The following is a 14,776-nucleotide window of genomic DNA, read 5'->3' on the forward strand; positions in this document are numbered from 1 at the left end:
ATTACGATGTTGTGTGAACTAATGTTCATGAGAGATTTTCTGGACTAAAATGTTTTGATGGTGATGAACTAACCTCCATGAGATACTTCCTTAACTAATATGTTTTATTTGTAATGCTGTACATTTGTGGATACAGAAAAATCGAGATGACAATATAGTTAGACTGAAACATTGAAAAGATTATGCTCTAAAATTTGAACACTCTGGAACAGATGTGACAGCAATAATTTTGGATTAAAATATTTCCTAGACTACACAAAAAGAAGGAAAGAAATGAGATCTTTCAAATGATATACATCAATTTTACAACAAGTAATTATTAATGGAATCAAACTTTTGTGAGCGTGTGGTTTTGCAGTCTCTAAACTTTTGAATATTTCCTCAAATAAAATGTTTTTGTGCATAATACTTATGTTATTGCCTTGAGTTAACTATAAACTATACTTTGAATAAAAGGGATTCAAGAAATACAGTCTATAAAGGACTTATGGTATAGCATACACAACTATTCATAACCTACACATGAAGAATTTACTTATTTCAATACTAAAATGGAATAATTACAGCCAACAAAGCTTAACAATATCACAGATCCCATGTAATACATACAGGTTTATGTGTTGTTATTTACAAGTCTTTTACAAGAATTATCAAAATGAATTTATTTTATCAATGTAGGAAAAGACAGATTGTTAATTCCCGTAAAGAAGCACGTCAAGTTGCAGACAGGCATGATTAAAAGACACTCACATGTAGCTTTTGGCCACAGCCTTCATCAGTAAACACACACACACACACACACACACACACACACACACACACACTTTCTAGCCCGAGATGCTGGAGTTGGCAGTTGTGCATGCATGAGGTGTGCTTGCTTGCTTGTGTGTGTGTGTGTGTGTGTGTGTGTGTGTGTGTCTGTGTGTAACATCTTTTAATCGTGCCTGACTGCAACTTGACGTGTCTTCTTCACAGTAAGTAGCGATCTATCTTTTCCTGCATTGTTGATATTCCTATCTGGAGTTTGCATTGTCTGAATTTATTTTATGATATCTAAGTCATTCCAGAAGGTCACCTCACAGGGTGGTGGGATGTTTTTGGGACACACTGTGTCTAGTTCATCCGCTGGGACTGATTTGGCTTGGAAGATCCTATCAATGACTGTGTTAATGTCATTATAGATCTCAGCATCAGGTGAACACACAAACCTCTCCATCTGCACAATCAGCGTCCCCTATAAATGGACTGAAACTGCCATGAGCCCTGCTCTGCTGAGGTTAATCACTTGACATATGTGTCACCAAACTTTTTTTGCCTGTCCAGCTGGTGTACTATGGACAGGGTTGTCAGAGGTTTTATTTTTGTGTGTGAGTTCCTGGAATGTTAGTATCTTGACCTGTGTTAAAGCATACTGGAAGTAGTGAACTGATGGCACTATGTTCATAACATGGGATACAGCTACCTACTGCTGTGCTCACATCTTATCGCACAAAATTTTATTAAAACAAAATATCACGACTCAAAAAGACTAGACTGCTTCTACCTCACTCCGTGTAAGGATCTTAAACTGCAGCATGCTTAGTGATGAAGAAAGCCTGTTGGAACTGTAAGCAGAACTAAATAATATCAAGTTGGATATCACTGGGATATGAGAGGCAAGAAGAAAGGAAGAGAATCAGATCTGTAATCAGGAAATGTCTTTTGTGACAGAGGCACAGGCAAATGCCTGTAGTTATTAGTAGGTTTTATCATTGACAAGAAAATTAAAGACCAGGTTGTTGATACTGATAGAATGTTTGACAGAATAGCAAAAATAGCATTAAACAAAAAATGACTCTAAGCACTATGGGACTTAACATCTGAGGTCATCAGTCCTCTAGACTTAGAACTACTTAAACCTAACTAACCTAAGGACATCACACACATCCATGCCCGAGGCAGGATTCAAACCTGTGACCATAGCAGCAACGTGGTTCCAGACTGAAGTGCCCAGAACCGCTCGGCCACAGCGGCCGGCTAGTATTAAACCAAACAATGGAAAGCCCAGGTCGGAATATCAACAATATTATGAAAAAGATAGATTGCTATACAGCACATTGAGTTGCAGATAGGCACAATGAAAAATCTGTTACACATGAACTTTCAGCCAAAACCTCCTTCAGAAAAGAAGACACACACACACACACACACACACACACACACACACACACACACACACACAAGCAAGCACATCTCTCACACACATGACCACTACCTCCAGCCACTCTGGCCTGAATGCAGGTGTTGTGTTGAATGAAAGCAGCAACCTGGAATTGGCAGGGAATGGTGAGGGATGGCAATGAATGTATGGGGGGGAGTGAAGTCAGTGCTGTCTGGCGAAGTGTACAAAGACTGGATGGTGGCAGAATAAGGTTTCCAGGCGCAGCTCTGGCAGGCTGTGGGATGGAAGAGAGGGGAGGTGGGGAGGTATCAGAGAAGGGAAAGACTGGTGGTTGTATTGTAAGATAGTGGCACACGATGAGGATGAAGGGATGTGAACTGGGAGGAGTGGATAGGACTGAGAGAGTGGAAAGTGCTGGTTGGAGAGTGGGGGGACAGTAGGTTGAGGCTGGGATGATTTCAGGGACGGAGGATTTGTTGTAAGGATAACTCCCGTCTGTGCAATTCATAAAAGCTGGTAGTGGAGGGGAGGATCCAAATGGCCTGGGTTGTGAAGCAGATGCTGAAATGAAGCATGTTATTTTCAGCAGCATGTTGACCAGCAGGGTGGTCCACTTTGCTCTTGGCTATGGCTATTGGTATGACTATTGGTATGATTAGCTCTCCACCATGATGAACACCCACTGCCAAATTGTGGTCAACAGCAAAGTGGCCCACTGTGTGGCACAACATATCACTGAATTTAATATGCTTGATTTCAATGGTTGTTTCACAGTGCAGACCATCTGGATCCTCCCATCCGCCATGAGCTTCTCTGAATGGCACAGATGGGAGTTACAGTAAGACGAAAATAATATGCAGCCAGGGGAATAATAAAGCTTAATGATGAAACTATAGAAACACTTGAATTTATATACTGGAGGCAACTGAAAATAACTAGTGGCTGACCACTTAAAGAAATACAGATAATGTTAAAAATGTTTTGGGGTTCGTCTGGAAAACTGAATGCTATATTCAAAATAAATTCCTGATGTGCATTAAATGGTACGTCCACAACTGATGTATACTGCTAGTACTAGCTTATGGATGGTCTAGGTTGGCTCCACTAGAGGAGTTGGCAATGTAGTCTGTAGAACCTCCCCCCCCCCCCCGCCCCCACCCCCCCTCCACCCCCCACCCCCACCCACCCTAAGGTGTACGACATGCTTTGTCTTGTTCCTCTGCTGAGGCCAGTCTGGCTTGGATGACCCTGTCAACAACTATGCTACCACCCCGACATAACCCTAGCTTCTTTAGAGCTCGTAAGCCTCCCCACCCAGCACATAAGGTGCCTTCGATGAGGCAATATTCTCTGTGGAGGAATAATGACTATTAGAAACTGAAAAAGAAACAGGGCAAGGATACAGCAAGACTAAATGAAGGGAGATGGAGTAAAGAGATTCTGTGTTGAATTATTCTTGATAAGAAAAGACCTAGAGGGTTACACAATGGAAAATGGATTGATAATTAAAGAAAACCGAGCAAGACAAATTTTGATGCAGAGAGATGAAGATCCCAATGTATAGAGTAGTCTCATAGAGACATGTATCCAATAGTGGATGATGTATGCCTGCTACTACTGCTGCTGCCACTGGTTCTGATAATGATGATGAAGTTTTAGAGGTAGTCATACAGTTTTAATTATCACATATAGAAATCAAGCTGTAACCAGGAAACATAGTCCCTCTGTGCATGTTCACAATACAAGGCAACACATTTATTCCAACAACCAATGACTTGGTTCAAAACTTAGATATAGATGTCTGCATTTTAACTGTTCAGTAAACATTTCGCTTCAATAATCATTTTGTCGTCATTCTCTGAGATTACATTTGAGAGAGTTAAAAACCTAAAAACACTTCATCTTAAAGAACCAAATGTTTTGATTATTTTCCATGTACACACTTCCATATTTGTATCTGTTACATAGCTATAAAGGTATTTCTAGCAGGTACATCAACCCACTCCTTCCTGATGTAAGCAGTTCACAAATTTATGCTTGAAATTTTATTATGAACTATGTATACATGTCATATAAGAGAATTTTATGAAAGGCCATTAAAAACTTTTAAAAACTTAAAAAACCAAAAGTTTGTAAAATTCTTTTACGTGACATGCAAACCTAGTTCCCAATAAACAAAATTTCAAGTGCTCATATTATGAAGGAGTGGTCTGACATACTTATTATCAGTACCTTTACAGCTATGTAACAGACATAGATGAGTGCAGGAAGTGCAGCACTGGTAGGTGCAAATACAGAATAATAAATACCAGTACTGAGTAGACAAATCCAGACTTTATTATCAGAATAGACAATATACTGTGACGCTCAAGTCAGAGGTCAGAACGAACTGAAATCAAAGTCATAGATGTTATTGTTGCCTGCTGCTCAGGGCATTGATATCAATATTTACAGTGAGAGATGATAAATAGTCGTTGTGATGCCACAGAATCCGCCTTCCCCTTCTCCCCCCCCCCCCCCCCCCCCTTTGGGGTGTGGAGTGTGGGAGGTGGCAGAGCAACAGGAAGTGGTGAAGTAGTGGCATTAGGTAGTGGTAGTGCTGTGGCTGCAGTGATGCCAGAGATCTCATAGTCTTGAAGGTGGGCAGCAGGCTGGAGAGCCCACCTGCAAGATGAAGTAGTCAGGACCTGTGCAGTGGCATTGGTGGGGCACAGGCATCAGCATTGGTGTTGCCGTCTGCCAGTGTGGGTAGAGTTTCAGGTGATGTGGTGTCATTGTCTGCTGTTGCCAGAACAGCCATTGCCAAGGTTGGGGTGGTGATGATGAGGGAGGCCTCCGTAGTTAGATGAAATTGTGCTGATGCACGGAGACAATGAGATTGTCATCAGTGAGCATCACTGATATATCCTCAGGGAGGAAGTGTGAAAGGTTTATCCACAATGTGAAGGGGGTAGAAGATGGCAAAGCAGGTCCAGAACCAGAGAGTGGCTGATGAGATGGGTCTGTAATGGTCCAAGCAGGCTTCAGTCTATTGGCAGACACTGTCGATCTTTTGCCCCCAGTCATAATGTCAAATGTGTTTGTATCACATGCTATCACTTATATGAGGGCCAACATATGGCCGATATAGTGCAGCTTGCTCTGGATCAACACATAGCATTGCGTGCTAGCAGGTGGGAAAGTCTTTATGTACAAGAACCCACAGCATTGAGTGATGAGGCAGAAGGGGTACATGCATGCTTCGTATGTGTCATGTAACATGGGCAATGAGAACTGGCAGTTCTGACAGTATCTTGCTGTAGAGGATTTCCGCTTAGGAAGCATCAATATCTTCATTATGGGTGGTGAGTAGGCCAAGCACGACTCAGGGAAGGATCTCTGCCCATGCCATTTTTAATGCCCAGTGTCATCTTTCTGCTAGTCCATTCGACTGTGGATGATAAGTGGTGGTGCAGAAGTGGTGGCAGCCACCAAGATGGCACAGCTCATTGAATTATAAGGATTTAGAAGGGAGTGACACAGGACAGTGAAAGCATGAAATACAGGTATTAAGAAGACAGTGTAGGCAGAGATGTCAGCAGTAGGTGTTGCCTCAACCCACCACATGACTCAACCAATCACAGAAAATATAATGACATCCCCCTGAGTCAGGAAGTGGTCTGATATGTCAGCTAGCACTCGTTGGAAAATCCCCTTGGAAATTAGGAATTTGCCACGGTGGGGCTGTGCATGTCAACCAGTTTTACTTTGCTGGTAGGTGATACATGCTCTGGTCCATGTGTCTCAGTCTTTTGGCACATGGGGCGCACAAAGGCCTCCATGACTTAACATACAGATGGTCATGCACCAGGGTGTGCAAGATTGTGAACTGAAGCAAAAAGTGCTTTGTGAAAGGTCCCCCTATTGCGGGAACATTAGACCAAACTGGTTTGGTGGAACTGAGAAAGGTAATTTGTTCTAGTTTAATGCCTGTGTCCAGGTCAGGAAGCAGGTTTTGTAAGCCCTGGTCTGGATCTTGCACCTTAGCAATTTAGTTGTAATAAAGCTGGGGGGAAAGAAAGGCAATGTGTGACAGATAGTTTGTGACCACATTATCTGCACTCTTGATGTAGTGCACACAAATTGAGATTTGAAATCAAGGTGTTGAAACCACCTGGGGGCAGAATCCACAGATGGGTTATGTTTCGTGTTGGCCAAATGACACTGGTCTGTGTAAATTGTTAGGGGTCTGCCCTCCATATCATCTTGGAAGTAACTCATAGATTCATAGGTGGTGAGGAGTTCTTGGTCAAAGGTTGACCACTTATGCTGCCTGTTTGAGAGTTAATATGAGAAAAACTGCAGAGGTTGAGGGATGCCAGCAATCCCTTGCTGTTTTATGGCACTGACAGTGTGGTTACTAGCATCCACTATTATTGTAAGGTGTGCATCAGGAGATGGATGAGCCAGTCTAGTTGCATTCAGTGAATCCTTGATCTTATCAAAGGTGGTTTGCATGGATTATTTCCACTCCAGTTCACACTTACTCAATGTATTCTTCCTGCAGAGCATGTGTGTCAAGAAAAGGAGACTCTCAGCTGCGTGCAGGGTGTGTCTTTTGTAGAACTTTCAAATGATAGACCAGAGCAATCAGTTGTCCTTTTCTTGCAGGTTTTATTCAGCAAATCTAGATTTCAGCTAGTGCCTAGCCATTATCAGTGCACCATTTCATTGTACCAATGTATGTTCTTGTACATCAGTGCCCTGTTGTTTGGGCTGTTCTTTCAAGACTACTCTTCTGTGGAAGTTAATGACACCTAAAAATCTGCATAATTCTTGATAATTAGTGCATGGTGGCAAGAGTCACATTGTCTTGGTCTTTTCAGGTGTCAGGCAGATGCCTGAAGCATGTACTTGATGACTGAAGAATGTCATGCGAGTTTGTCATAATTGAAATTTGTTCTCATTAATGACAAACCCATGGGCAGATACTCTGTTGAGAACTTGTAGATGTGAAACATACTCTTCGACTGAGGGTAAACCTATAATGACATTGTCTAACTAGGCAAAACAAATTGGTGAACTGAACAAGGTACTCTTGATAAAATGTTGTCACATTTGCACAGTTTGTTAATCTGTAAGACTTGTACAAAAATTCGTAGAATCCAACAGGTGTAACAATCACTGTCTTCAGTATGTCCTCTTCCGCCATGGGAATCTGGAGCTATGATTTTTTACAGTCCACTATGCTAAAAATTGTGGCACCTGTTAGTACATGTGAGAAGTCCTGTAGGTTGGGAAAGGGATAACTGTCTACAATAGTTTGAGCATTGAGTGTTAAGTTGTTGCCACAAAGTTGCCACAATCTGTCTTTTTTTTTAAACTAGTTTTATAGGTGATGGCCAAGTGCTGTCCAATGGACGAACGATCCCCACTTTCAACAGTTCATCCACAGCGGTTCTTGCCACTATCGGTTTGTGGGGTAGGAGGTGCTGAGGTCTACATCAGATGGGCAGGCTAGGTGTAGTAGTGATGTGATGGACAGTACCATCACGAATGGTGCAAAGGGTGTGTGGCATGTCAGTGGGGAGCACATCAGAGGCTGGGAAAAAAGTGTGTTGTAGAGAAGAAACATTGGGTGGGGCAACTGGTACACTGTCAAAATTGCACACTACAATCAGACACAACACTCCACTAACCTGTTCAGAGTCCTTGCAGACAGGATCTGGTAATCTGTTGGCGTCCTCTGAGGTGCTGGATGAATGTTGGAGCTGTTGCAGACAATGAGATGTTGCTTGGCTGCGTGCTGTTTGGCAGCAGTGTCCATGAGGTGTATGTTGCCATGTCTCGTGATGTCATTTGCGGCTTGTAGTGAGGAGTAGTCAGACATGAGAAAGCAAAGTTTGTTGAAGAGTGCAGAACACTTAAGGAGAAGGTCTAGTGGTGTATCTTCCAATGATGAGAGATTGAATGGTGATAGAAATTGCTTGGGGAGAGCATCAGCGATAACTCCACCAATGGGCTGCCATCTTCGTGGTATAATAAAAAACTATGGGAAGGTCAGGAAGCAGCTGATAATGACATAGAAAGTCCGCTCCTATGGCTGGCTCAACAATCTGGTGATGAGGAAGATCCGAAGCATGTGTTTTTCTGCCCCAAGTCTAAGGTAATGGATGCAGTACTGGCAACAGCTACAATGGTGTCATTAGTGGCATGTAATTGAAGGGATTATGGCGAGAGAGTAAGCTAGATGGCTCTCGAGGTGGCGGGAGAGTGCTGACATCAGTTCCCATGTCAATGAGGAAGTAGGTTCGTGTGAGACAATTGTAAACAAATAACTGGGATGATCTGAGGTGGCACAGCTGTGCCAATGTGGCTGGTTAAGATATCTTGTGGCTACAGAGCTACCTGGTGAACCTATGGCATGTTGCTGTACATTTTTGGGTAAGCACAAGGTATCCTTTAGTTGCGTGCCTCCTGTCCAAACCTGCTATGGAACCAACAGTACCGCTTGGCTGCTGAATGAGCAGAGGCGGGCAATGCTGTTTTCTGTCCCGGCGTTTGTTTGTAAACAGTGTTTTAGGGATGGCAGGATGGGGGGGGAGGGGGCAAGTGTATTCACTGTAGCATCTGGCATTTGTTGGCTGTCCGTGCTGTGAAAGTTGCACGGAAAGGCAGCAGTTGTGGGCTTGGGTTGGTTCGGAAGGAGTCACCAGTCCTCAGTCATTCTGCAGTTGCACTGAGCGAAGGCGATGATGACGACTGGTGGCAAGAGTGGGAGCTCGAGCTGACTCAGTAGGGATTGGCTGTCTTCAGTCGCACTGTAGCTGAGTGGGGCGATGGCCTTGATGACATCAGACTAGCTGTTAATGAGATGACAGTGCTTGGTCACAGTGGTGATTTTGTCTTCAAGACAGGCTCTGGTGTCAAGGGGGCTTTCCTCGTGGGACAGCATTGCAGTCTGGACGTATGTGGGAAGTTTAAGAAGACACAGTGTCGAGAGCATGCAGCCAGGCATCTACATAAAATCAATCTGCTTGTGGAGATGGCATCAGAGTGAGGAAGGTGAGCTGTCTGTGGCAGTTTCTTAATGTATAAAAGGTGCAGCTGCTGCTCTGGTAAGCATTAGAGGTGCTGGAGCAACAGGGCCTTCACCATCTCGTACATACTGTGAGCAAGTGTTGCCAGGAAGAGATCTCCGATGTCTGAGTAAAGTCATAGATGATGCCGTGGTTGGATGCCAGGCACTCACATAAAGCAACCCGTACTGCCAGGAAATCATTACAAAATGGTTCAAATGGCTCTGACCACTATGCGACTTAACTTCTGAGGTCATCAGTCGCCTAGAACTTAGAACTAATTAAACCTAACTAACCTAAGGACATCACACACATCCATGCCCGAGGCAGGATTCGAACCTGCGACCGTAGCAGAAACGCGGTTCCAGACTGCAGCTCCTAGAACCGCATGGCCACTCCGGCCGGCGAAATCATTACAGAATGGGGCAGTTTAAAGCAAGGTTGGGTGGCGTTATGACTGTTCATTGGCTGTACACGCAATGCCAGCCAGAGTGTGGCATTAACTGGTGCAGCTGGCATGGGAACAGTGGAGCATGCAGTATGCAGGTGTTGCATCTCATGGATGTGCACGTCAGGTGGTAGTGTGAAAGCCCGCGATGTAGGTGGTGCAGATGTTATGTTGTATGGAGTATAGACCTCGGGCAATATACAGTTCTGTTGAGGCAGTCGCAGAAGCACAGTGGCATGTGGCTCAAAGAACTACGCAGCAGGTGCTGGAGGGGTATTGCACGGTCAATCCTACGGGTTTGTCTCAGTTCTGTGGGTGGCATACAAAGGTCAAAAGCATGCAACGAGGCTGGCTTGCGTGTGATGTCAGACATGGGTTGGCCCTGCAGAGGCAAAACCTGAAGCTGTGAAGGTTGCAAGAGCTCAAACTTGTGGAACATGTTTGCTCTGTAGACAGAATGCACCTGATAGGTGCTAGATGCGAGGTCCGTGGTGGTGGTTGTGAGGCTGAAACTGATGTGTGACATGAAAGGTGTTGTTGTTACAGGCATGATGATATTGTTTATTGCACGAGCAGCACTTCTGAGCAGAATTGACAATGTGGAAATAGGTGCAACATGAGACTCAGACACCATGGAGGGATGAATCATTGGAATTTTCTGTCCATAAATTGAAGAGGTAGGCGAGATAACGGCAGGATTGTTTGATGAAGCCACTGTTTTTTGTACAGTAAAGGCACTATTAGGAGCATCCATATAGCACTGTGGTTGGAGATTTTCACCCTAAAAGTCAGTGGAATTGTTCAGGAATCTGTGAACAGACACGGGAGTTGATTCAGTGAAAAATATAGGAGCATGTAAGGTAACAGTTGCAGGATAAACAGGGTGCCATGTTCATGATTCCACTCAGCATTGTTCCTGTCCAAATCATTGCACTGAATGTCACTTTGTCCAGGCCATAGGTTGTTTTGCAAATTGTCACATGGAATGTTGGTAACACATTGTGGCAATGTATGTGAAATATCCTTCACCATGTCATGGAGATGGTGAGATGAAACAATGGGAAATGACAGCATTGTTGTGTACCCAATCAGTATGGTAGATTTGCACAAAATCATGATGCAGCATGGTAGGTGGAGTAGTCGATGTAGCAAGCGCGGTACTGGAACGTGTTTACAAAGAATAATATACACTGGTGCTGAGTAGACAATTCCATACTTTATTGGCAGAGTAGACAATACACCATGACACTCAAGTCAGAGGTACAGAACAAACTGAAATCAGAGTCAAAGATGTTACTGTTGCCTGCTGCCAAGGGCAACAATATTGATATTTACAGGGAGAGATGATAAATAGTCACTATATTGCTACGTGTGGAAGTGTAGGAATAGAAATTTATCCAACCATGAGGTTCTATAAGTTAAAGTATTTTTGGATTTTTATCTCTCTCAAATATAATCTAAGAGAGGCAACCTCATGCCTCTTATGGTACTATTTTATGTTATTTTATATTACTGCAGATTTTTTCAGTTTCTGTTCACAATTACTGCCTTTGGACATCCATTAATGAAATATGTTGCATAAAACTTTTGTAAATGGATTTTTCATCCATTAGCTTTGTTATAAAATTCAACATAGTTTTATCACAACATAATCCCTGGGGAACCATCCTGTGTTTTATGTCATTATTTCTATTTAAATTCCATTGTTCAGTTTTTACGCATTTATATATACATTCACTGTGTAATTCACATATTCCAGATATACTGTTTCTTAAGGTTTGTTTAATTGTTATGTTCTTCAATAAAAGTGAGCTATAGCTTTGTAGATGTATACTCCAATAAAGGGCACCACAGGTCCTTGATGACTCATATTCTCGCTGCCTCCACTGTTTATAAACGATACCTTCAGTTTTGTTTCTGTCATATAAATGCTAGTATCAGTCACATGTTTATGATCTGACACAATTATGTCTATATGACTTCTAGTAATGGTATGTTAATGCTATGTCCCCACTTACATCGATTTGTATGACTGTGTTGTGTACATATTTTGTGCCTGTTCTTGATTCCTGCTTTTTTTTTTTTATTTTAGCACTAATGATGATTATGTTGTAGTCAAAATGTAGATCTGCAATAAATGACAGATTTCCGTGAATGATTACCATTTTTCTTTATGTTTGAATGTTCAATGGTTGCTGTGCACAATTGGTATCCAGTGGACTCCAGTTTAGTTTCATTGCTAATGTTTTTGATCTTACTCCTACTAAACATTAATTTTTAATCAACAACACGTTATTATTTTCCATGAAAAAATTTACAGTGCCTATAGCTTTGAACTTAGCCTGTGTTTACAGTTTTTGTGTTGAGATTCTTGCATACACTGTGAAACTGAACCTATAATATTGTGACTTTGTATGAGCAGTGGATATTGACTGCTAAATCACAAAAACATCCACAATGCCATTAAAACAGTCCTGTAATGAAACTTTTCATCACTGTAAATGATTCAAATGGATACCAGAATGAACAGGTTATCAATAAAAAAACTTTTACAAATATTTCTGGTGTTGTTAGCAGATGTAGTTGTAATACTGCTAGATTGCATAGAGGTGCATCTACAACTGACTTTTGACATCAATATCCAACTGACAACTCCAGAAGAACCCTGTCCCACCATTGTTACTATTTGTTCACATATTCCTTAGCTCTTTCAGTAAGGTGTGTAGGAAGTGGTTAAGATTAGCTCTGCCTCACACATAAACTGCTACTGCATAGAGAGATGAGCAGATTCACTAAACAGCACTCCCCTTGATAAGTGCTGGCAATGTAAGAAATGGCAGTTGCATTTTGGTATTCATTCAGAACAACTAATCATTTAAGACTGTCTGCAGAGATAATGAAAACCTAAATATTTCATCTGAACTGAAATGAATTTTCCACCATAATACTCTGACACAACCCTGTACCACCACACTGCTGTCTGTGAAGGTTGGCAAACCCAGAAGCATATACGCTATTTGCCCATAGATTTCCAATTTCTGCTGATCCTGACATAGAAAAAACAAAGCTAAAGGAAAAGTGAACAAGCAGTATAAGCTGACATCTTGTGACACATAAAAGCCAAATTGTGCTCTGACAAGCATAAATATTTACACTACAGAAATTTATCTGAAAGACATTACCAATAAGAGTAATCATAAAAACACTTCCTAACAGGTGTCTTGCAATCTGATTCACATATTGCCACAATTTCTGTGCAGCTCAGGCTTGCAAGATTTCTCTTCTTGGACTGACAATAAAATTTCCAATTGATTTTGCTAACCTTATGTGTACTTAAATGCAATTCGGTGTTGCTGTTCTATGTGTTTATCATGTTGATGACATTAAAATGCAATTTATATATCATAACTGAGATGATTATCTGCTTTTTAAAAAAGTAACTTAACTATATAATGCCTCTGTGCCCAACTATGTGTATGTAAAATAATCATCTCAACTTTTTACATCCACTGTCACTGTCATTAACTTATTACTGCAGCTGTCAAATGACTAAGTGAGAGCAGATCTTACAAAGAAAAGAGTAATCTGTCAGAAGTAGCTATTTTATAAAATGTAACTTAATTGTATTACAGCTGGCCAGTTGCAACGTGAATTTCGCCATGGTCAGCTGATTGGGCTTCCTATCCCAATCTTGTGGATAATTGATTACCTTGTCATTGATGGAGAAGGGTTCAGATTTGGTCGTTATTATCGGACTGCTGGCTGGTACGCCCACATTGCTATGTGGTATGTCTGAAAATACTAAGTGCCTATGTTTGAGTATAAGTTTCACTAAATATAGAGCAATCATTATTATGTTTATTACTTGAATTAGCTCCCACAGAGCCAATTATATCAATTTTGCATTTTGCAGTTTCATCTGTTACTGTTCTTGTGATACTATTACTTTTTCATGGTTGTTTTCCCAGTTCAGTTTCACATTATTAAGATGCTTTTCATTTCTACTTTCAATAACAAGATACCTAAAAATCGGACAAAAACTACTGAATACTTTAAATAATGCAAAACATCTAGCTGAAAACACAAAACAATTATTAAAGACAGAGACAGTACTGTTAATAAAAATAACTGCATTTTTGTCTCATGTCTGGTGATCATCATAGAAGATTGTGGAGGTGGCCTTGCACAAATGCATGTCACAGGCACACAGTCTCAGGTTTCTGCAGGGAGGTAAGTCACTTGTGTTTTGAGCCAGTGCTCCACATGGATGTCTAATCCCTCTCATCACTTTTGAAGTTAATTTGAGGGCTGTGCAGTATCAGGATAGATTCCTTCAACCTGTCGTCCAGCCCTACAGTCAGTATTACAGCAATGGATTCATATTTCAGGACAATGCTTGATCACACTGTGCCCCCTCATGAACACCTTCTTCCAGGAATCAGAAATCAACCAAATGGAATGGCCTGTGGTATCTGTTGACATGAACATAATAAAGCATGTTTGGGACAAGTTGAAACTTTGGTTCATCATTTCCTCTTCACTCAGTGGGTTAAATCATGAAGGCAGAAGTTGAAAAATGGGAGTCTTGAGTGTCATTGTCTTGACCATCTTGTGGTCAGCATGCTACATTGCTCAGGGTGGAGCAAGGTAGTATTGAATGTTACCCAGCAAATAAGTTTGATTTCACAGATGTGCAAAAATCTGCATTTTCAAACAGATTACCTGTGTTTTCATTATGACCTTGTTTTGATTTCAAAGCTTTTCCCAGTTTATTTGATTTTCAGAGGAGCATAATTCATGTTTGTATTTAAATATTTTCCAAATAATTTTTTGAGTTCTCAGTGTAGTTTATCAAATCCCTGTGAATGGGGTTAATTGTAAGAACAATTATGATATTTATATGTTTTGTACCTTTGTTCCTTGATAAAACTATTCTTTCTACATGCTATTTTAAGTTATATGGCCTGTGTTTTGCCATTGTTCTTCTTATGAGGCACTGTAGGTTGACCATATTTCTCTTTCACCGCAACATGTTTCTGGAATTGTGTAATTTAATTCTTCATTTACTTTTCATCAATTTAAAATCTGTTTCAGTCTTAGTTTACACAA

At 41.3% G+C, this 14,776-nt stretch overlaps 1 protein-coding gene across 7 annotated transcripts in view; it reads left to right on the forward strand.

Moving 5' to 3' along the window:
* Positions 1-14,776, forward strand: part of LOC124622094 (GPI mannosyltransferase 2-like) — a 387,261-nt gene that overhangs the window by 307,998 nt on the left and 64,487 nt on the right. For all 7 annotated transcript variants that reach the window (XM_047147683.1, XM_047147685.1, XM_047147684.1 and 4 more), the window contains one exon: positions 13,300-13,453. In XM_047147683.1, coding sequence (XP_047003639.1) covers positions 13,300-13,453 — 154 coding nt within the window. The remainder of the gene's footprint in view (positions 1-13,299; positions 13,454-14,776) is intronic.

This window comes from Schistocerca americana, chromosome 7, assembly GCF_021461395.2.
Source record: "Schistocerca americana isolate TAMUIC-IGC-003095 chromosome 7, iqSchAmer2.1, whole genome shotgun sequence".
In the NCBI taxonomy this organism is placed as follows: domain Eukaryota; kingdom Metazoa; phylum Arthropoda; class Insecta; order Orthoptera; family Acrididae; genus Schistocerca; species Schistocerca americana.